This window comes from Ambystoma mexicanum, chromosome 7q (assembly GCF_040938575.1).
Source record: "Ambystoma mexicanum isolate Mex_15411 chromosome 7q, UKY_AmexF1_1, whole genome shotgun sequence".
Lineage (NCBI taxonomy): Eukaryota > Metazoa > Chordata > Amphibia > Caudata > Ambystomatidae > Ambystoma > Ambystoma mexicanum.
The window spans coordinates 144,583,929-144,607,591 of NC_090941.1; the positions used below are offsets into that span (position 1 = coordinate 144,583,929).

Here is a 23,663-nt window from a genome sequence, read left to right on the forward strand (position 1 = left end):
GCTATTCTTGGCTTCGAAGCATGCTGCGTGGATAAAGTTAGCAGCGCCGACTGCAGCATGCCGCTTGAACATTGCAAGCACCGAGGATTTCAAATCCTCCCACTCTTGGCGGGTGGTAGTCTGTAGTCTGTATTCCGAGTCGTCGATGGAAAAATGGGAGCCATCAGCTGGGCCTATGTCAGTACGCCTTTTATTCTTTCGGGACGAAGAAGAGTGGCTCCTCAAGTGGGACTGTTTCTTCTTCCTCCGGTGTTCTTTCTCGGGGGTGTGCCCCTCAGTTTCGCCCTCCGAACACCGAACCGGTGGCCGCGCCCGAGATTTTGAGGGATGTCGACCCAGAGTGAGTTTTGCAGCTCGATCGCAAAGGGATTTAGGTTGCATTTTGGCACACCACGGACACCAGTCAGTCCTGTAACCTGTGCCAAGGCACCAGAGACAACTCGTGTGGGTCTGTGAGGGACAGCTTAGTGCCACAACCGGAACAACGTTTGAAACCCAATACCCGACCGACCGACCGACATCTCGCATCAAGGATTTTGTGAAAAAATGTGTTTTCTGGTGAAAACTTTGAATTAGTCAAAGCTTTGTGTTACCAAGCAGTGTGTTAGCGCGAGGAAAAAATGAACTGAGGTTGGGACGTAGGAACGTGGTATTTATACGATGCATGATGTCATGTCCGGAGCCAACCACCAGACGCCGAGCAAGACGGATCGATGGGCGGGTCGAGGTCCACTATGCCCCCCTGTTGAAGACACTTCGAAGCAGCAAACCTGGAGGGAATATCTATCAGATGAGAAAGGCAATCCATCGAAATTACATTATTGTATTCTATAAAGATGGTAAAGGAATCTTGTAATGTTTACCAAAATACCAACACTGTCAACAATATATTCATAATCAACGAGGGCAAATTTGTTATAAGGAACAAGTTACTTACCTGTAACTGTTGCTCTCCAGCATGGGTCTGGCATGGATTCACATGCTCATGAATATTCCCCGTCGTCGGGCTGGGAATCCTCGGTAAAGAAAAAAATCAGTATCAATTTCGTTTCTGATCTGTCTTTCTTAGTAGTAACCAATCACTGATCTCTGGGTCATACTGCCCCCTGCCAATGACTGCCCTCTCCCTAAGCCCCGCCTCCGGCAGCCATCCTCAGATTTGGTAGCACGCCAAGTGGCAGTATGACCAAGTGAAGAGCCGCAGAGGGGTAGGCGGGAGGGTCGCATGTGAACCCATGCCAGACCCATGCTGGAGAACAATAGTTACAGGTAAGTAACTTGTTCCTTCTCCAGCATGGGGTCTGGCATAGATTCACATGCTCATGAATAAAAGAATACATAGCAGTATACACATGCACAACCACGGGAGATGGCAACAGGCTCAACATTCAGCAATACAACAACTCAACATTAAGCATCTCATACCTCCTCACCAGGCTCACCTTAAGCGAACAGGTTGCGCAGCACTGCTTGGCCGACCCTGGACTCCTCCCTGGAGTCCCGATCGACGCAGTAGAATCTTGTGAAGGTGTGCGTCGACCTTCACGTAGCAGCCCTGCAGATGTCCAGCAGGGGCACACCAGACAGGAACGCCGTGGTAGCAGCGATCGCTCTGGTCGAATGGGCTCTCGGCCGGCCGGGCAGCGGTCAGCTTGCCAACCGGGGACCATGCATGATGCAGCAGGAGAGCCATCTGGAAAGTCTTCGATAGAGCCTTCCCTTGATTCACAGACCCAAAGTTCACAAAAAGTTGTGACGTCTTCCGAAAACGCTTCGTGCGGTCCACGTAGAACTTCAGCGCTCTAGCTACATCCAGAGAGTGCAAAGTCCTCTCGGCCGGCGTCGAAGGCGACGGGAAGAAAACTGGTAACACCAAGGGCTTGTTGAGGTGGAAGTCCGACGGCACCTTGGGCATGAAGGAGGGGTGCGTCCTTAGCACCACCCTTGTGTCATGAAAGGTCAAGTATGGAGGCTTGCAAGATAGGGCCTGAATCTCTCCCACTCGTCGTGCAGAGGTGATGGCCACGAGGAACGCTGTCTTCCATGATAGGAATTTCAAAGGCGCTGAATGCATAGGCTCGAATGGGGGTCCCATGAGCCTGGTCAGCACCACCTTAAGCTCCCACGCCAGGGCAGGAGCCTTCACCGGCGGAAATGATCGGAATAGTCCCTTCATAAATTCCTTCACCAGGCGATGAGACCACAAGGACGCCCGTCCCGTAGTCCTGGTATATCGGGAGATGGCAGCCAGATGTATTTTTATGGAGGCGTGAGCCAGACCAGCTTTGGCCAGCGACAGAAGGTACGGCAGCACTTGAGGGGCCGTAATCCGCAGAGGGTTAATCTTCTGTGCACGGCACCAGACAGAGAACCTCTTCCATTTATGACCGTAACACTTGAGAGTTGAAGACGCCCTGGCCTTTGCAAGAACCTCTCTGCAATTAGCTGGGATATCGTACCCTCCAAACTCTAGTGCTGCAGGAGCCAGGCCTGCAAGTTCAGAGACTGTGGTTCGTGATGAAGAATGGCGCCTCCTTCTCTGGAAAGGAGATCCGCGTCCGCCGGCAGCCTGACTGGCGGGGACGTTGACAAGTCCAGAAGGTCCGGGAACCAGATCTGCCTCCGCCACGCCGGTGCGAAGAGGATCATCCTGCACCTGGACTTCTTGAGCTGGTTGATGAGGCGGAACGGCAACGGAGGGAACACGTACAGAAACAGGCCGTCCCAAGGGAACGAGAAAGCATCGCCCATGCTCCTCGGCTGTGGGAACCTGCTGGTGAACCTCTGGCACTTGGAGTTCGTCGCCGTCGCAAACAGGTCGATCTGGGGTTTGCCCCATCATTGGAAGAGTTGATCCACTTGATCCTGGCACAGTTCCCACTCGTGGCACGAGCGCAGCTCCCTGCTGAGTGAGTCGGCAATGGTGTTTTTTATTCCTGCCAGGTGGAAGGGAACCAGAAACATCCCCTGGGCGACGGCCCAGTGCCACAGATCCTGGGCCTCCTTGGATAGGGCTGGGGATCTGGTGCCCCCCTGCTTCCGTATGTAGAACATTGTGGTGGTGTTGTCTGTGAAGATCCTCTCCACCTTGTACTTGAGGGACGGGAGGAACGACTTGAGTGCCCAGAACACTGCTCGGAGCTCCAAGATGTTAATGTGAAGAGACCTCTCCTCCAGGAGCCAAAGGCCTCTTGCGTGGAGATCTCGGGTGTGGGCCCCCCAACCCTCCAGAGAGCCGTCTGTAGTCACCGTCTCTTGAAACTCCGGGGTTAGAAAGTCCGTGCCCGTCATGAGATGAACCCGGGTGCCCCACCATAGGATCACCCGACGGAACTCCTCGTCGAGGAGGATCCTGTCCTCGAAGCAACCCCTCGCCTGAAACCAGTGGGCGTCGAGGAACTCCTGTAGCGGACGCATCCGAAGTCTGCACAGGGGCACAAGGTAGATGCATTAGGACATCATCCCGAGAAGGGACTTGATCGACCTCACCCTGGCCACGTCCGTGGCTAACAGGCACCGCACCTTGCCGAGGATGGTCTTGGTCCTCTCCTCTGAAGGGGAGGACAATTGCTCCACAGTATGGAGCTTCGCCCCCAAAAACAGGGCTACTTGCGAAGGAACCAGGTGGGATTTGGGGTAGTTGATGGCAAACCCCAGCTCAGTGAGCAACCGGACTGCCCTCGCCGTATGATCTACGGCTAGTTCCCTTGACCTGGCCCGGATTAGCCAGTCATCCAGGTAGGGGTAAACGTGGATCCCCTGCAGGTGCAGCCGCGCCGCCACTGGTGCCAGGCACTTGGTGAAAACCCTGGGTGCCGACTTTAATCCGAACGGTAGGGCTCTGAATTGGCAGTGGCGTCCCTGAACCACGAACCTGAGGAACTTCCTGTGCCTTTTTAGAATGGGGATGTGGAAGTAAGCATCCTCCATGTCCAACGACGATAGGAAGTCGCCTTCCTCCAGCTGTCCCAGCACGTGCTGGAGGGTGACCATCCTGAATTTCTGCGCCTTGATGTATTTGTTTAACCGACGCAGGTCCAGGATGGGGCGCCAACCGCCGGTCTTCTTTCTGACGAGAAAGTACCTTGAGTACACTACGAAGCCCCGGACCATCCTGGGGACGAGCTTGATGGCACCTTTTTTGAGCATCGCCTTTACCTCCAACAGCAGTTGAGGGACGTGATTCTCCTTCCTGGCCACGGGAGGAATGCGAGGGCACTTCTTTTGGAATTCCAGCGAGTGCCGTCTCCGAATCGGTCTTGATGGCCTGTAGAGACTCATCCACCGCCTTACCAAAAGAGGTTGTTGCCGTCGAACGCCATGTCCAACCACCCTGGTCTGGACGTCCTAGCGAAAGTCTGTCGCCTTGAGCCATCCCCGTCGTCAGAGCCAAACTCCGTTGCCTAGTTGGCGAAATCTGGTGTCCGTCGCCATCGTTATGGCGTGATCCGTTGCCACCTCGCCCTCCTGCAGAATTTCTAGGGCCTCCGCCCTTTTGTCATCAGGCAGGAAGTCTAGCAGGGGAGCTATTTTGAACCAGAGCTCCCTGTCGTAGTGGGCCACGATTGCTAAGGCATTGGCCGCCTTAACCGTCGTCGCCGCCGACGAGATGACTTGTCGTCCCATAGAGTCCAACTTCTTACCCTTGCTGTCCGGCGGGGAAGTGGAAGTTGAAGCCGCTGTGCCCTCTGCCCTCTTCTTAGCCGCTGCCGAGACTACTGAGTCCGGCGTGGGCTGGGCCTTGAGGCACAGGGGGGAGGCATCGGGGACTCGGTACTTCTTTTCATACCTGTCCCTCTTGGCGGGTGTTGTGGCAGGGTTCTTGAGGACCGCAAGCCCCTCGTCCAAGATGTCATTGAGTAAAGGCACCACGAGGGCCGTCTACCTCCTAGCCTCTCGTCGTTGGTACAGAAACCCCTCCTTTTTCTGTTCTTCAGGGCAGAGCTGGAAGAGCTCGGTTGCCCTGATTATCATGGCGTGGAAAGAGCCAACCTTGTCGGCTGGGGACGCCAGCCGGGGGGAGGGGGGCGACGATGGGATGTCTGCTGCGTCATCGCCGCCGTCATCGTCCGTTCCCGACGCCGTATCCGTCGCCGTATCCTCTCCCGGCGAGGGGGATGAGGGGTCCACCGGTCTCGCAGGCACGAAGGGTGGAGCGGGGTGGTCTCTCATCCGCTTGTTGGGAGGGCTTCCTGACGGGCCTGGTTCTGGCTCCGCCGTCGGGGTGCGTGGTAATCTCGTCCTTATCTCGGTACATAAGGATTGGATTGCCAACAAAAAGGCCGCCGAGCTATCCTGGGGCTCGGGCAATGGCTGCGACGGACGGGATGGCCGCTCCATTGGGCCCTGTTCATCGTCGCTATCTTTGATCACGTCAGCAGGGACTGTCCCCTGGGATCGAACCTTCTCGAACCTCTCGTTGAGGTTCCTGAACCACTCTTTGAGGCCTATGGACCTTTCGTTGAGGCCCTGCTCGGTGTCCACCAGTTCCTCACCAGAGGCTGATTCCGAGTCTGTAATGGCCACCGCCCCCCCCCCTCTTTTTCGGCCGGGGGCTTCACGGGGGTCTTAGCGATGGGCTGGAAAGAGGATTCCCTCTGAGGCGGCAGGGATACTCTGGGCCCAGAGGCCGTTTCCATTGGCAAAGTCTCAGCCGGCTCCGCCAGGGTCGCAGCGACCACTTCGGTAGAGGCCTTAGCCGGGTGGATCAAAGCCCTCACCACCTTAGGTGCGTCCTGGGCCTTCGCCTTGGGGGGAGGATCAGCGCCTCGCTCCCCCTTCGAGATCGACTGGGTCCGCTCCAGCGGCCTACCCGGGTTCTCGGACTTCCTCTTCCCCGAACCAGAGCGCTGGCTCGTGGTCGAACGTGCCAGGGAAGTAGCGCCCTGCTTGGCAACCGAAGAGCCCGACCTTTCGGCGCTCCCGGAGCCCGCGGACTCGCAGTGCTTGGCCTTCTGTTGGGCCCCCGTCACCGGGGCGCCCTCAAAGGACTTAGAAGACCGCTCAGACTTCCTCTTCGCCTCCTCACTTGCTGTGCCTTTCTCCAGCCAGGTGGCGAGGCGGGAACGATGATCTTGCTTGGTCCGTTCCGAAAGGTTCTTGCAGAACGCACAGTCCTTCTCCACGTGTGTCTTGTCCCCATGGAGGCAGTAGAGGCATTGCGAATGCTCGTCCTCCTTGAAAACGTTATATAATCCGCATCCAGGGCAGTTCCTGAACAGCTTGGATCCGGGCGTCAAGCTCCCCTTGTCTTGGGCCATGTCCGTTGAGGTAGGCCGCAGATCTTCCGGAATCCTCCAAGAAGTGTAAGCTCGACGAAAACTTCACCCTTGAGGGGCGTAGAAGAATTCCAAAACGGGTGCCCGTTAACGGAAGTAGAAGCGGTGGAGCTTGAGGCTCGATTAAATCGAAAAAATTAGAAATCTCCTGAAAAAGCATGAAAACGCAGCAAAAAACTCGAGAGATAAACACGAGGACTCCCAACACTTCAGCGTGCAGTAAAAATCTGAAGATGGCTGCCGGAGGCAGGGCTTAGGGAGAGGGCTGTCATTGGCTGGGGGCAGTATGACCCAGAGATCAGTGATTGGTTACTACTAAGAAAGACAGATCCGAAACGAAACTGATACTGATTTTTTTCTTTACTGAGGATTCCCAGCCTGACGACGGGGAATATTCACGAGCATGTGAATCCATGCCAGACCCCATGCTGGAGAATAAAAGAATCTATTGGTTTTAACTGTCTACAATATACATGTTATGTTGCAGACATTTCAAATGTATTTTTCTGAAATTTCAATTACATTTGCTATGCACTACGGAAGTTATTGGACCTATGTTGAAGATCAAAATAAAAAATAAAAGGTGCAGACTGTGTAATGTTAACATTATGGAAACTTTTCAACATTTGTTTTTGATCCGCCCAGCCTTATATGACCTAACAATTAAATGTTTAAGAAGATTTGTATATGACAAAGAGATGATCTGCTCTGTTTATTGTTGGGGATGAGGTATGAATGGCCAACAAATGAGTTTGGTATTAGCTGTGATATTTTTTGGGAAATCTATCGATTTTATCTGAGGTAAGGGTATTTGGAGTTAGTCCTCCTATCAGTGAATTTGAAGAAAGGCAATGTGATGAACTAAATTGTAACCTTTAAAGGAATTACGTTTGTTTTTGTAATGATAAACCGTGATAGTGTATAAGGTTTAATTTTGGAAACCACGGATCCACCTTAATAAAAAAAAAAAGACAAAGAAAGTTGACAATATACTTCATTTTTACATCTGTGCATATGGGTATTGAACAGTACCTGTTTTGGTGTCTGAACCCAGCCCAGAACAGATGTTTGACGAACTAAAAGTTTAACCTCCTCCCAAATAGTGACATTTGTAGCATATAGTCTATACAGGACAATCAGCCTCGTTTGTGCCCCCGTGTAACAGGATGGAGGAAATAATTATTATTTTTCTTTTCTTCTGCCTCAAGGACCTTTGTAACAATCTTGAAAAGTAAAGGTATGAGGTACTAAAACCAGCATCTACTCTTTCTAAAATTGGTAATCGAACCATCTGTAGCTTGGGGATGACACAAATTCTTGAATGCCACTATCAAGATTCGAATAAAGGCATGGAAGTGAATGTTATAGAATATAGTTGTTTTTAGGAACTCTAAGCAAGCCTAGTCTGCAATTACTAATGTTTTCTTCACAGTCTCTTTTTACCTATTGTATTGGTTAGAAATGTTTACAGGGACTATCGATGAGGAGGTTTTCGGAATATTATAATGAAAGATGCTGTTAGTAATTGTTAGCACCTTTCCATTGTTGCCTTGATATAGCAGACATTCTTAAGCTAATTAGTATCTGGAACGATCATCATTTGTATTGATGTTTTATAAAGATCGATTGAGATATGATAATTGTGAATTTTGTAGACCATATTTTACAGAGGCTCTTATGAGCATGAAAGATGCTGCAATATATTGTTGACACTTTTCTGCCTATTCCACTGATGTTGCGGACATTTGCACACTGATCAGCATGTGCTACGATCTATTGATGCATTATCTGATGTTTTATAGATGCCGAATAGCGACATTACTCATTTTTTTCTGTTTATGTTGCACTGTAATGCACCAAGCACTTTCATAGTTTTTAACCAAAATAAAGCATCAAATTGAATCGCATCACTGGTAGAAAGCAAGAGTCTAGCGTGAGGGTGCATGAGAGCAAGCAGCTACATTCTGGCATACATAGGCAGATCCCTAAACATCAGGAACCAAAGAAAGAGAACAACAAACTGTACATTGTAAAGAGTGTGAATCAGTCACAGCATTTTAGACAGAGGCATATCTCAAAGTGCTAATAGACCAAGAGCAACACATGATTCACCTCTCAGTAATGTTGTTTCTGATGGATTACCCCTTCCTCCCATAGACTCCTCATATTAGATATTTTTGCGGGTGCAGATGCCGGATGTGACCTTACGGACAGTATATATGGAGTTGCAGCGCCCCATTATATCACTTGTGCCTTTTCCTGTAGCACTTAGCTCGTGCACCTCATCTGTTCTGCAGTCCCACAGCTGCTAAGTACGAGAACAAATTACTTGCCTCTTGGTAATGTTCTTTCTGATGGATTAGACTTCTCTCCCACATACTTGGAACTACTGCAAGAATTATTCAGCCTTCACCGCTTCAAGGATACCACCATCGAAGTCAGAGGTTTTGACTGGACATCGGGAGTGAACCCTAAGGTCCCCATTCAGGAGTGCTTTTGAGGAACCAAGTTAGTGACATTAGCAGGTGCCACACAATAAGGCATGTCAAGGTTAAGACCCGATTGTAAGATTTGGCGCTCTGCCTATTTGCCATCACCCACCACACTATTGAGGCCCTCAATCTCTTCGGATAACAAGATCTCTGCCACTCGAGAGATTATATTCCACAGACCAAAGGTGTACTTAGCCAGGATACAGGCAGCATTAACTGAGTATGGTAACCGTGCTTTGGGGGCTACGACCTTGCTGCCCATGGCATCAGCTTTTTGTTGTTCCTATCTGGTGGCAAGGAGGAACAAGACATGGGACCTAAATATAAGTTTGGATGTTCGGAAGTGGTGGCAATTCTGTTACTGCCACTTTTTTGGGCGATAACCAAACTACTGCCATTTTTACCAGACCGCTGAATTCTGAGTTTGGCATTTAAGTGGAGAATTTACCTCCTGCTAAATCCTCGACTTTAAAGCCCAAATCGGTGGTATTACTTCTCGCAGTAATTTTGGCAAAAACCCACAGGACCAGGTGACTGAAAACAGTAACCGAATTTTGCAGTAATTCAGTGGAATTACCCCAGAATGATAGCCAAACTCGGAATGAGGCCCACGGTCTTTAAACTTGCCATAGCGGCCTGCACTACCAAGCTCTCCATGGTGGATGAGTGGAAAGGAAGCCCGGATCAGAGGGAGCCAGATGATGCTCCTTGGCAAGATCACAGTCTACCACAGGGACTGAGACTTGCTTCTGCTAGGTGGCAAGCACAGGGTTAACAACTTCTGGTTTGAACAGTAACAGGGTCTGCCATTGAGGACCTTCGTCCAAAATGTCAGTCAGGTTATTCTGGACCTCAGTTTTAGTGAGGACCTAAAACTGAATAAAATATGGGGTGATAGATCAGATTCAAGCTGAGTCAGATCTTTTCAAAATAAAAATAATAAAACTATAATGATTGTCTGAGTGTCCAAAATATTAGCGGCACAATAGGACCTACTGAGTGTCTGAAGTCGTGACTTTATGGCTACTAGAATGAATTAAAAGAGAGACATTGCAAGAGGGCTATGCCCCTTTTTCCTTTTCCTGGTTTTTCTGACAAGAAGAGTTCCATCTCTGTTTGTGGTTCTTTTCACCAATTCCTTTTACAGAGGATGTGCGCCAGCAGTCACTAGTGCATGATCCCGAGTACAGCTTCTTAGTGCTATAGCACAATGTCAAAGAGAAGAGGCATATTCCTGACTAGGCCACCCCCTCCCGCCCCCGGGCGTAAGTTAGTGGATTTGCTTTCAGTCATTAATACAGCATATTAATTGATTGACTGAGCATGCTTGAGTGTCCAGAGTATACCATCATTGCTGGATATGAAAAATGAGCTGGCCAAGTTACTATTACCGTACAAGTGAAAAAGACCAAGGTATGTGACTCTCCACCTTGGTGCATTGATCGATATGTAACTTTGTGTATGCCTGAATCACTCCAGCCACTCTGGTAAGGAGATATTTTGTAATCAAAACTTCAAACAGCACCTTTAACCATCATTCTCAAATGCCTTACTCTAGCTTTTGCTTCCAGCAGATAGCTGCAAAGAAACAGGGGTACATTTCTTCCATAACCGTGCCTATAATTGTTTCTCCTAGACAGTCTTCTGTAAGATTGGTTCATTCATTTTCGTTAAGCATTCTTATTTCAAATTGTTAATTAACCCAAATTATGGGTCTCTTCCAAAAGCACTTAGTGAATATACTGATGTATTGATGCACTACAAAACCATTTATTGCATTGGGTTTCTATTGATGTGAATATACAAAAACTCTGAGTTTTACATACAATAAAAAGGTTACGATCATGCAGGTGAAATAAACACTCAGTGAAAAGCATGTTCATTATCCTATATTCTCTTCGTTAAGCTTTCAACATTAGTTGCCATTATCTGACATTGCCCAAGTAGAGATCCTGAGTAGAATGAACAAGCATATATAATAAATATTTAGTGCAGCTATTCATTTAAACAGTTCACCTAAAGATGGAAGTGTGTATTCCATTTCATTATTACCTTAATGGCGGTTTGAGATTTCATCAAGCAAACAGTTCAGTAAGGAAACCAGTGTGCTGTTCTAAATAGTGCTGATAAGAATTAAGTTAAAGTGGAATCCCTAGGCACTGCAGATGACGCACGTAGGAGCGAATAGCTACCCTCCACTATGGGACTTCCACTGATAATGGTGTTAACAGTAAAGCAAAAACATGGGGTATTTTAAATACCGCCTAATTTTACAATACCTCTTTATTATGAGTCGAGATTGCATGGAATATTTAGGGCAAACCGTACGTAGAAAGAACTGCATGGGGTAAAAACCCAAAGTTTAACCCCGTCATATTTTCAATGCACCGCCGCCATAAATACCCATGTGATCGCAATACATAATTAGGTAGTATTTTAACAAGAGGCATTTAAAATATCACATATTCCAATCATTAACGCCATAATCCTACTGAGGCCTGAGGATTTCCTTCAAAAGCATAAACCTATTCCAGGGGCTTTATACCACTTACGGACTCACTCAAAATAATATGCTTAGGTGCTATGATACTTTAGCTTTCCAAGAGAAGCAGGCTCATTCAGAAGGAAGTTATCAGAGGCTGCAGAATAAATAAGTGGTTTGGACAATACTCTTTAGGAGTAATAAAGTGCGGTCAAGTACAAACTTTGGGTGCAATACTATGGGAGAAAGACAGATATCAGGTACATTTCAAACAAAGGATTCAGACACAGTGTGCACCCTTCCCATTAATAATCTTTTAAGTACAACTGGACTAGAAACATCAATATGGATCTCTCCTTCCACTATTAATTACACCCTTTATGTGTTTCCTTATGACTGCCATCGCCACTCCAGTTTATTTAATGATGCTTTTACACCCCTAGACATTCTCTCCTTGCGTTGGTAAATATGTGAATAAGTGAAGGCTTCAGAGGCTGGGATATTGGAGGCCTTTATGTGCAGTGGATATGCTTTTTAGATGTCTTGTGCACCATCCAGGGAGAAGACAACCTCCAGCATATTTGTACCCAACTTAACTAGCGCTACGATGTGGGCATATGGCAGCATGATCGCATTTAAAAAAATATGGTTATAAATAAATAAGTGTACCTCATCCCTCAGAGAAACAGATGGGTGAGAGAACTCACCTCAAATGGCCTTAAATTAAATGTTGGTCTTTAAATTCAACCATGTAACCAACCACCAGGGACAACTACTTCACAGACCGAACATCTGAGCGCTTTCATCTCCTAAAGAACCAGCGGGCACATTTTTGTTGTATAACTAACCGCAAGGTATATTAATTATATTCAATACAAAACCTTGTATCTCCTTATAATCCCTTGCCCACACCACTTATTGAACAGCAAACTATTCAGCAAAGATGAGCAGATGCATGGAGCGTAGTAGTGGAGTTATTCCTCTTCATGTGGCGTTAGAAAGTTACCTGGTCTGCATCAACAAAGATTATTTTGTTCACAGCGAGTGGGAACAGCACATCCAGAAAGAGAATTTTGTAGCCCCATATAATCCTTTGCTTTTCAGTCTGCTGGTGAAGCCACCTGGGCCACTTGTATTGCACTAGCTCATACTCGAACCCATATTCTTGTGCCATGTGTGGAATATACTCCTGAAAATAGAAATGGTCCAAAATTAGAGCCAACATTACTTTAGCCAGTTTTGACGTTTGTCTTTTAAGTTAATTTTTCAGTTTAAAACAGTTCAGTCAATTTTTAGGATTCAGTATGTTGACTTTATACAAACGATCTAAAGTACACATCCATGACTTTTAGAAAGTCGGTCTTTATTGTTAAAGGATGGGTATCGCATAAAGCACGAAATCACACCAGTGACTTGCTTGTAATGAAGCTTTTCTTCAAAGGTGTCATTTCATGAGAGAGCCAACAATACTTTCTGCATACTGCGTCACAGCACTAGTGCCGGGAACACTTTCCCACCATTACACACACTGTGGCAGGAGTCAGAGAAACAATGTAAGAAACAAACTTCCATTTCCAACCTGGTTCCACCCCTGTTTTCCATTCAATGTACTGACCATAGGAATACCCAATGAAATGAAACTGCCGGAAAAGTGGACAGGACAACTATATGGTTGTAAAGCTTTCAAAATTGGGTAATATTAACACCTGTTATTACAGTATGTAGAGTCTGACATGAAACACCATATATAAAAACACAAGAAACATCCTTGCTATATCCTTGAAATATTTAGTGCAAAAAATATGAATACTATTTTGTTACTCCTTTTCCGTGATATACAGTTTAAATAGGGTTCCCCAAAATACTTTACATTGTGATCTGGGTTTTATTTAATTCTTGGGAAAATTGCACTACGACCCATGAGAATTTAGACATTCTTTTGTCTTGGTCTTTTCAAAGGGCCCGGACAGGTAGGGCCACCTATTGGCTTCAGGCAGCTCTGCCAGGTAAGCTCTTCCTTTCAGTCTGTCCACCTGTTCTCACAACCCCCTCTCAGGTTTTTTGGCTCTGCATTTGGTCCATCGGGAAAATGCCTTCCAAAGGAGATTTCCCAACCAGCCACTTCCAGTTGGTTATCCAATCTGCTGCTCTCTTGTAAGACGGGCCCTCTTAATTCTGTGTTTTCCCCCTAAAAATCTCTCTTCTTAATATGCGTTGGAGTTAAAATACGGAGCACACTCCACTCATGCAGCAACATTTAAAATAGTATTTTGGATTGATGAAGCCAATAATAGATTCCCTTCACTTCCTCACACAAGCCCTACACATGCATTCTATTGGGCCATTAAATTTTGATGTGTCTTTTGGTACTGTAGCAGCTAAAAACTAGCCTCTCACCGTAGGAATGTGGAATCAAAATGAAACTACATTATTCATGTTTCTAATAATTCTTGACATGGTCACGTGTAATTGATACCAATTAAATATTTGGATTTTTAAGAATATTTTGAAACCGGAGATACTGGTTATGTTTCCATCGCTTCATACATACTTAAGTCATTAAAATATGCACTACCTTTACCTCCTGCTTGCCCTAAGTGTGATGAAGAGAATGTGGGCATGGTGCATATGATTTGGTCATGCCCGGGTATTGAGCGCTTCTGGAGCGAAGTGGCACACAAGCTAGCAGAAAGAGGTATTAAGATTGTGGTGGCTACTGTGTGGGCCTGCTTGTTAGGGGGTTCCCTAGGCCACAGAAAGCATGTGAGCAAACTAAAGGACCTGTCATACGCACTTGCAAAGAGAAGGATTGCTATAGGATGGAAGTCATGCCACAAACCACGAGTGGAGGCATGGTGGAAGGATTTGCAGAAATGGGCGGAGGCAGAAACTATGGTATGGCAGGAAACTAGCAATGTAGGCAGGGAGAAGGAGACTGAGACCCTGATGGCATGGAGATCATAAATAGCAGAATTATTTGGGTCAATGTCAGACCCAACGGAATCTATGGAAGAGAACACCCCGGCGCAAGGCGCCAGAACAGAGCATTAGGGGAAATGGGCTCGTAACGGGGGGTGGGATGTGGGAAGCAGTGAACAAAATCAAGCGATGTATAATTGAAATGTTACTGTATGCACTGCAAGTTTGGTTTGTATTGTTTGTTAATAACTAATAAAAAAGTTTTTTTTAAAAAAAACGTTATCTCCTGCTAAAAATCAGGCTTGTGGTCCCAAAAGAAAAATCCAGATCTGCTATTCAAGCCTTGGTCCTCTGTAACGCTCACCTGACTCCCACGGAGGCGCTGGTCTAGTCTGGGTTGCTGTGGCCTCTTCGAGCGTGATGCGCAGAACTCGGAACACCGACTAAACAGGACCCTCAACTCTTGCTTGTCTGGCCCGTAGGAATATTCTTCTGCAGATGAGAAAGGGGATTAACAGTCTGCAGAATAGTGTGCTTGCTCCCCCCTTCCCCCTTCGTTCTTCTCTAACTTCCTCCGAAATCCCCGGGTGAAGCTCACCTTATGGTTTGAAAGGATGAACTTTCCATCCTGCTTCTGGTGCAGGGGCGCGTGTTTGTCCAGTTACTTCACTGATTTCAGAATGGCGCTGGCAAAATCCACTTGACTTTTCCGAGCGGAACGCCGTAAGTATGAAGATTACAAAAGTTCAAGTGTTGAGCCTCCTTTTCTGTTGCCTTCCTAACCTGTGATCTGTCCTTTTTTTCAGGTGCAGAATGAAGGCGATGCGTTGAGGAATAGAATTGCCGATGGTAAACTCAGGTGAGTTAGCGACGGGGGCGATCCCTCTTAATGTCTTTATATTCCTCCAGTAATGTCTTTTGTCCTTTCCCCATAGGGGCCGGGGTGCGGTACCTGCCAACGAAGCGGCGCTGACCCGAAATAAGGAATGGTCCACCAACAGAAGGCCGGTAAGTGTTATGGCGGAAAATAAGGCTTTCTTCATATGTTCCTTCTGCTCACCTTTTGTCTCTTCTTCTCTCCCCTAGGCGCAGAGATGTGGTGACTGGTGCAGACAGTCGCGGTGGAGCCAGAAGAACTCCCGAGGACAGGTGAGTGAAGCGCGGCGCTGCAGCGAGCAACGCAGTGCTTTTAAATGAAAGTCTTTTCTCAGGAACGCTGGCGTGAAGGTTCCGGATGCAGGTAAGAAGTTTGATAAAATTCTTGGTTTTCACCTTTCTCTTCTCTTCTTTCCTTACAGGTGTTCCAGGATCGAGGCGGGCGTGGCTGGAGACCAGATGCAGGAGCAGACACGGTGAGCATTCAGCTGCTTGGATGCAGAACAACGCGAAGCGTGAGCTACTGTCTGGGCGTGGCTTAAATAGCCCCCAAAGTAGTTCCAGGTAAGTATCCTTCCCTGGCCACGCCCGAGTGGCAAAATAGTCCCAATGAAAAAATAGTCCCTTTCAGGTCTCAGGGAGGCCTGAATCTTGCAGCATGGTCTGCATCAGGTAAGCGCACAAAACACCTTCCTTTATGAGCCTGGCACCTATGGCGCCAGGACTGATGTCCAACATGAGCCTGGCGCCAAAGGCGCCAGGACAGAGTCCAAAGAGCCCCTATAAGGGGCCGCTGGGCTTTTACCCGGGGGCATGATGCCTCCTCCCGGGGGTGCTGGGCCTGGCCTGGTGCTCCGTGGGTAGGCATCATGACATCCTCTCCCACCTGGATGGTGCAATGCCCTTGTAGAAACATTCTGGCGACTACTCTGGGGCACCTCAGATGTGGCCTGCATGCTGCAGCCCAACTGATGAAAGGACACTGCAAATTTGACATTACACTGACACTCACTGAACTGTACTCGCTCCCACTGAAAGTCTGTATCATCTTCAAGTCCTGCTGCACCATCTACAAAGCCATTATCCCTGAAATTCCCAAGCCACCCACTGAGAAACAGCATCTCTGTAGGCCTACAATCCTCCAGAAGTAAGGACATGAACTCCCCCGGTGCAGAAAGGAAAGAACCAGAAGATAGGCCTTCGCAATCTATGACCCAAGATTCTCGAACCTCCACCCTGTCAACATTAGACTTGCCCCCTCACTTCTAAATTTCAGGAAGGAGCTCAATAGCCTCCTCTTCAAGGAATGGCTTCTCCCTAACACCTAGTTTCACACACCCTCCACTCTCCACCTTACCTGAGACTGGGTGATCTGACCCCACTGTTTCATCCCCTGGTTGCTTGTAGATCTTTGGCTGACAAATTGACCACCTCCCACTCTCCTGTTAGCTCCCCACCCCTTTGTTTCTCTGCTCCCCTCACCATGTTGTTCGCCCTAAGAATATAAAGTGCTCTGTTGCTGCTTGAAGCTAGGTCCACACTCAATAAATACCCTAATAACAACAATAATAATAATGTATGCTATTAATAAATCAAACATTGTAACATACTCTTTATATACATATGATTGATGTTTTCAATGCACTCTAGATCTATATCCGGTTTCTTAATTGAATTAAGGTATCTAAAGTTATAACTAATAATGCATTTCCCATTGTCATATTTTCTATAAACACGCTTAAAACAAATATTATATTATTCAGTTTATCTGAATTTAATTTGTGTGTGCTTAATACATTTTATAAAAAGGACCATATTAATAAGCGGGTAATGGAACATGCTCACATTCTTCATGGGCACGAATGTTCTCCCAGGTCAGGGGTTTGGGCATGTGTATGCATCTGCTTATTTTGCAGTTGCACTTCATGTTTTACAAGGCATCCATCAATCTATGGCTAGGATGGCCTTCCAGTTTAGAAAAATAAGACCATGAAAAACCTGATCCTCAAATTCATTTTGAAGTTTTTTTGTATTTTTCCAAAAAGGGAATTGACTTATACACACACAGCTGCTCTGCTTAAATTGTTATATTGATGTACGTGGTGGGGTAATGGGGTTGATACATTCTGGTGTAGAGGTGGTCTATACCACCCCTCTTATGGCAGACACATTAATATGGTAGCTAGGGCCAATACCCCACTCTCCTGGTCAACATTGTAAAGATCATGATTATTGTCTATTTAGGTACTTAAGCTGCCCTTATTCAAGGCAAAGTACATTGAAAATAGGGAACACTGGACACACTTATTTAGGGTAACATAGTTTGGCCTATTGTCCGTTTTATGTATGTTGTACGAAATTTAAGCATACATTTTATATCCTGTGTTTAGAAATGAGGATATTACACACAATCAATAGATACTACAGAGCTATATTATGAGTAATGTATCTGCAATATGTAGTGCTTAAATAAATACAGCATATAGCTCCCAGACATAAGAGATAGTACATTAACAAGATAATCCATTCTTTTAAAATGGATACTCAGTTCAAATGGCTGCAAATCTCACAATGTGTTTAGAAAATGCTGAGAACATAGAAACTATAGTGCTAGTGCTATGTGCACACTTGTCTGAATAGAAGCCAGGTTACAGTGAGATGACAGCATTCAATAATGTGACTCCAAGTGAAACCTGGCATGACAGGCTGGAAAATTAGCTAATAGAAAGCCAGACAGTCTTATTTATATTTCGAACAGAATGTACTAAAACACTGAAGAAATGCATCATTTTCAGAAATGTGTTTTGTTCAGTGTAAACATTGCAACATATATTGCATGGTCAGTGAAATTTGGGAAACTACCTAGTCTTTCTAATTTGCATAAGGAGTCTTGTCATCCAGGAAGTGTGAATGATAGCAAGTCTTGCTGACCAGGAAGTGTTTTTGTCCAATAGGGACACACACATGATAGTTTGACCTTTTAGTAAAATGACCAATAAGAATGTGTTAAAATGAAAAGTCCACATTAACATACATTGTTGCACAATTTGTTACCAGTGTATAAAACCCATGGTATATGCATTGCAAGGGAGAGATGTTTTTATTGTTAAGAGGAGTGAATAAAGTGTATTGTCAGAAGTGGCTGGCTGTAGAGAGTTATGGCTGATAATTCATCTTTTAACACTGGCTTTACAAACAAGCTGATATCAGCAAAGACATTTTAGTTTACTTAGAATTCACAGCTAATAAAACATAATGGATATATTCTGTCCTATGAGACAGAAATGTGCAACTTAAACTGTTTTTACTTGTAATGGTAAATAGATTGTTCAGCAATATAGTTGGTTGCTCATTTAATTGGTCGTTAACCTTTTATGTATCAATTCCTTATTGAATACTACAATTCAAATAGCACAGTCTACAATGTTTTCCTTTCACATGACAGCAGACATGCACAAACGTCATTTCACTTCCCATAAACCATACAAACATAGCATGTGTTCTTTCTAGAACAATGACTGGTGAATTTAATTTTGACTTTGTTTTGTCTGTTTAACAATAATTACTTGATATTGTAAAATATCCTAATTTTGTATGGCGTACTAGAGAACATTATATTTAATCATATAATATCCTACAGGTGGGTTAAGCTCATTATTCAATTTAGTGCTGAGGTACTTCATTCAATTATCATAGACCACTGGTTGTGAACCCCTACAAGCATCTGTAACAGCCTCTAAAAACATTTTACAAAACTGCAAGATGCTTATGCTGTATATTATTTTCATTAGGGGTCCCATATCAATCTTATTTGTACCTGAATGAGTGCGATGGTTTAGGACTTGACAACATATGCCTTGAGTACAATGAAAGTGTAAAACACGTTTAAAGCAATAAAAGATGAAAAACTTAGGTTATGAATGGAGATGTTTGCGCCAACACTTCTTGATGTCTAGGGATTTTCTACTTGATTGCAAGTTCATACGATTCTTTTCAGGTCTTGAAGGGAGAGCTTTTGGTCTCTGCAATAGCACTTGACTGCAATCCACTCAAGACACTGCTAGATGCCTCATTGCAGACATTCAAAAACATCTACCTAGACGAGACTACCAGGGGGTGCCAAGATGTATTAATGCTTCTCAGCTACTCTCCTCCACGAGGGCTGTATTAAGGGAATAAGCCGCCCCCAGGAGTGAGCAGCCAACCCGCCCATGAGCATCCCGCTATTTCAGAGCTTCGGCGTGGAGGAACCCCAGTCCTCATAGGTGCTGCAGAAGCGGAGAACGAGACAGCTGAGGCGGGAGCGGAGATCCCGCACTTCCCGCCCCGCTCCCCACTTTCAGGAGGTGCCGCTGGGGAGAACGGACTCGGAGCCCTGTGCGGAGAGGGATGTGCCCTGGAGTGACTTTGCCTAACTTTTTCGTCAGACAGCAGCCACCCCCCCACCCCCGGGGTACAGCTCAATATTCCAAGGGGGCTGCCCCCAGTGTATTCATTCCCAGTCTACATACGGAGGGAGTCACCTTTGCGCCCTCCCTCCCTCCCTCCAGGAGCGAGAGCCGGTGAATCAGCTGCCCAAAGAACCACGCACTAGATTGGGGGATCCTGTGGAGGGGCCCGAGGCAGAGGGTGACCGGAGTCTGCCCTGCGTCGGGCACCCTCCAGATCGACGCTCCTTTCCATGAAGAAGCTCCAGTACGGACCGGGAACCTCACCGACTAGTCACCCTGCAAGTTTCTGTGGTATGGCTGTGCCCCCGGGTCTCCTCTTGAACACTGTCGGGGTCGGTGGTGCGCTCACATCCCTGGGGCACCAGAGCAAGTGGCTGCCACCGGAGGCCCGGGGGTGGTCGTCCTGCGCCCTTCTGAGGCCCTGCAGAAGCTCTGCTAACTAGAGAGGGGGAGGGACCCGGAGGCCGCTGTGAGTCGGTGTGGAACCCGAGTGCATAGCTTAGCCCCACCAGACCTGGTACACTGCTCTTGGGGCCACATGCGGCGAGCCATCCTCCAGATCCTGGGATCGCCCCCCTCTCGCCACAGACTCTCAGGAGGATCCTCCACCCACCGATCCTCGCAAAGCTCCCCCCGGCCTTCCTGCGGGGGTGAGGAGGGGAGCCCAGCGCCGGGTGACGCCAACCCTGCTTGATGCCTGGTTCTAACTGACTCACACCCTAAAAGGTACGCGGAGTGGACGCAGAACCCCATCACATCATTAATGGATCTAAGAGAGAAACATCAGAAGTCTAAGGGGGAGACATTAGCAGAGCATTGACACTGCCCCAAGGGCAATTTAGAGGTGGGGAGTGAGGCTGCACAGACAAGTGCTCGAGCGCCCCTCACCATGGCATTCTTGGGAGGATACAGTCCATTTCCAATCTGGATCAAACCGCCCATAGTAAATTAAGCACCATAGCAGTGGTCGACCGAACAAACACATTCTACCTATTCTACCCATTTGCCTGACTGTGGGGCAGTACCCAGCAATCTCCCTCGGCACATGTCTCAGAACATGGTTGGGGCCCTGCACTGGAACTGATATAGGGGAGAAGAATCAGATGGCCCGATTTGGGTCCCTCCTCGGAAAGTGCATGGGCCTTGTGTGGTTAAGGTCTTCAGATCCCGTGAGGTGTGAGGGAGGGCATGAGGGGAAACTTCATGGTACAGAACACCAAGATAGTGTGTGTCATCTGCTGGAGACTAGTGGTCCTCCCCAAACACCGCCGCGACCAGATCAGTGCAGATCTCGCTGCTAAATGTGAGCCGCCAACCACAAGCAATACAGTCACTCCGCTTCACTCTCCTCCCGGTGTCATTAATGGTGAGTGTTGCGCCTCTGGAAACATTGACATCTGGCGCAGCCCCCTGCAATGCTTTCTCCAGGCCTCCCCTTGGATGCGACCCCCTGTTTCCTCAAAAAAGCCTACCGCTTAGCAGACCCTCTGGTCCCAGTTGCTGCAGAGGTTCCGTCACCCGTCGACAGGCGCAATGGAGCCAGTCAGTGCACCCGCTACCACACAACCAGGAGTAATGGACGTTCTTAGCAGTGAATAAGACCATGACAGCCCTCCTGGAGGAGATTTGTGGCTTCAGGGCAGACATTAGTAAGCGACTTGACTCCCTAGATAAAAAAGTGGGTTGGGTAGAATACGCGTTCAGGCATTGGAGGCAAATCAATCTTCAGTTGACATCCTAGAGACTCAAATAGATATGCGCTTATCCGAACTGGAGAGAAGAGAGGAGAAGTTAGCGCTAAAACTTAACGATTTCGAAAACAGGGGAACCGTAGCAACCTGAGGTTCCTAGGGATCCCGTAGCGAGAAGATGAAACACAGACAGACGTTCTTAGAGTTGTCAATGAGGTGATCAGCAAATTGTTTGATGGCTCTAACAGTACTGAGCTGACCACTGACGGGGCTCACCGAGCAGGTGCCCCCGCCAGAGGCCCCAGATCGATTCTTGTGTGATTCCATTACTACGCGGAAAAGAGTAAGATTCTTGAGCTGGTGCATAAGAAAGGTCCAATCGAGTTGGGAGATGCAAAGGTTTCAATCGATCAAGACCTCTCAGCTCTTACCTTGGCGAGGAGACGCCTTTGTGGTCCACTAACGAAATGGCTCCAATCCAAGGGTGTTCGATACAGATGAGATGGGGCCACCCTTTCTCCCTCTCTTTTGAATATGATGGCTATAAATACTCCTTGGTTACAGAGGACGACATACAAAGATTGATCCAGGAGCTGCTGGGAGAGACTTCCCCCGAAGAGCACCACAAGAGTAAAAGGAGCAGAAGCACTGAGTCCACGAAAAGCCAATGTTCAAACTGGAGGACTCTCGGGTAGGAGACGAGTCCATGGTAACAGAAAATACAGGCGGGTGGCAGTGCCCTCCCCCAGGCCTCCTAACAAATAGCCGTATCTTATCTGCATTCCATTATCAATGAATGAGGGGGGTCGTGTAAACCCTTGTTCACTGCCCCGATCTGATGGGGCGTCCCTGGGTCTAGACTCCCAGGATTGACCTTTCTGCCAAGCTGAGTATATGGTGTGGATCACCCTGGGGGATGAGGGGGCGTTAAAGTATGTTGTTTCAGTTGAACTGTTGGGGGTGGGTTTAGAAAAATCACTTGATTATTGTTGCTTGTCGGACTAGTGGAGGCAGACAATGGTGGCCTGGTTGGACGGCATCTCGTATGTTGCAGGCAGTCCAGGCGTTTCGGGGGGAAAAGGGGGGCATGATGGGGTGGTTTGTAGAAGCTGTTTTGGTGTTTTTATCGCTTGAAATTACTGAGAAGGGATCTGTATTCGTTAGGGACCGCTCTTGCAGAAGAGTATGCTCCATCCCCTTAAAGGGCTAATGAGAGTAATCTATCCCTCAGATGGCTGAAGCTATGATCTCGCTGACACTGAGTTCGTTAAATGCTCAGGGACTCAACTCTCCGAATAAGAGATCTTTAGTGGTGAAGGAATTCAATAGGTTGAATTTACAGCAAACCCACTGGACAAGGGGTAGCGAGATGTCGCTCAAGTCCAGGTCCATACAGGATATCTTCCACGCCTCCATCCCGTCCAAGAAAAGGGGGGTAGCGATAGTGGTTTGTTCTAAAGCTCACTTTATACCAAAGGTTCAGCGTAAAGTCCCTGATGGCCGCTTTGTAATGGTGAAGTGGGAGATCAGGGGTAACAAAGTGACACTAGTCTCAATCTACACTCCCAACGATGCTCAGGACCAGTTTTGGGAGGGGATGAAAACGAAGATTATGGCATTCACTGAAGGGATCCTCCTGATGGGTGACTATTTCAATATTGGTCCTCCAACCTTAAAGGGATAGAAAGTCTTACTGCCCGTACACTGACTTGCAGGCACAGAGAAGGATGGCTCTCTCTTTCCACACCAGTAATGATGACCATGGCCTCTTTGAAGAGGGGGTTTCATCCCTGGTATGTCGAGTGAGAGTCTTTCTTTTCTAGCCCTCACTCCTCCTTCTCCAGTATCGATTATGTCCTGGTCAACAAATCGTTGTGCAAGAGAATAACTGAGTTTGGAGTTGAGCTAATCCCGTGGCTTGATCATGACCTGGTTCATGTCCAACTGGGAATCTCTCCGGGTGCTCCCCGAGATCACAAGGTGGTCCTGCAACAATCTCTTGTTGAAGGATATGGAGTCGGCCCAAACCCTCCTTGCAGCCATAAAGGACTACTTTGCGATTAATGACAATGGGCAGGTGGGGGAGGCGGGTGTTTGGGAGGCCTTTAAAGCCACGATCCGGGTAGTCCTAATTGGTATGGGGGTAGCAAGAAAGCGGGTTAGAGTTAAAGAAGAGAAACTCCTCAGACAAAATAGAGGCGATCTAACCAGGGGGCAAACTCTGATCCCAAATGGTCCCGGGTAAGTGGCCAGAGCTCCCGCAACTTAAGGCGAAACTTGCCACCCTTTTGGTGGGACAGACCGAAAGGAAATTGTCCTTCCTGCTACAAAGATATATGCAGAGGGGGGAGAAGGCGGATAGAATTCTAGCTTGGAGGTTACGGGAACTCAGAAATATCCAGAGGGTCGATTCAGTGCAGCTACCCAGGGGAACTAAATGTCTGGATGATCCGAGGATAGAAGAGCAATTCTGC

General features: G+C 47.3%; 1 protein-coding gene across 2 annotated transcripts in view; it reads right to left on the minus strand.

Moving 5' to 3' along the window:
• The window catches only part of UGGT2 (UDP-glucose glycoprotein glucosyltransferase 2), a 1,923,861-nt gene that overhangs the window by 431,800 nt on the left and 1,468,398 nt on the right, over positions 1-23,663 (minus strand). For both annotated transcript variants that reach the window (XM_069639785.1, XM_069639786.1), the window contains one exon: positions 12,259-12,441. In XM_069639785.1, coding sequence (XP_069495886.1) covers positions 12,259-12,441 — 183 coding nt within the window. The remainder of the gene's footprint in view (positions 1-12,258; positions 12,442-23,663) is intronic.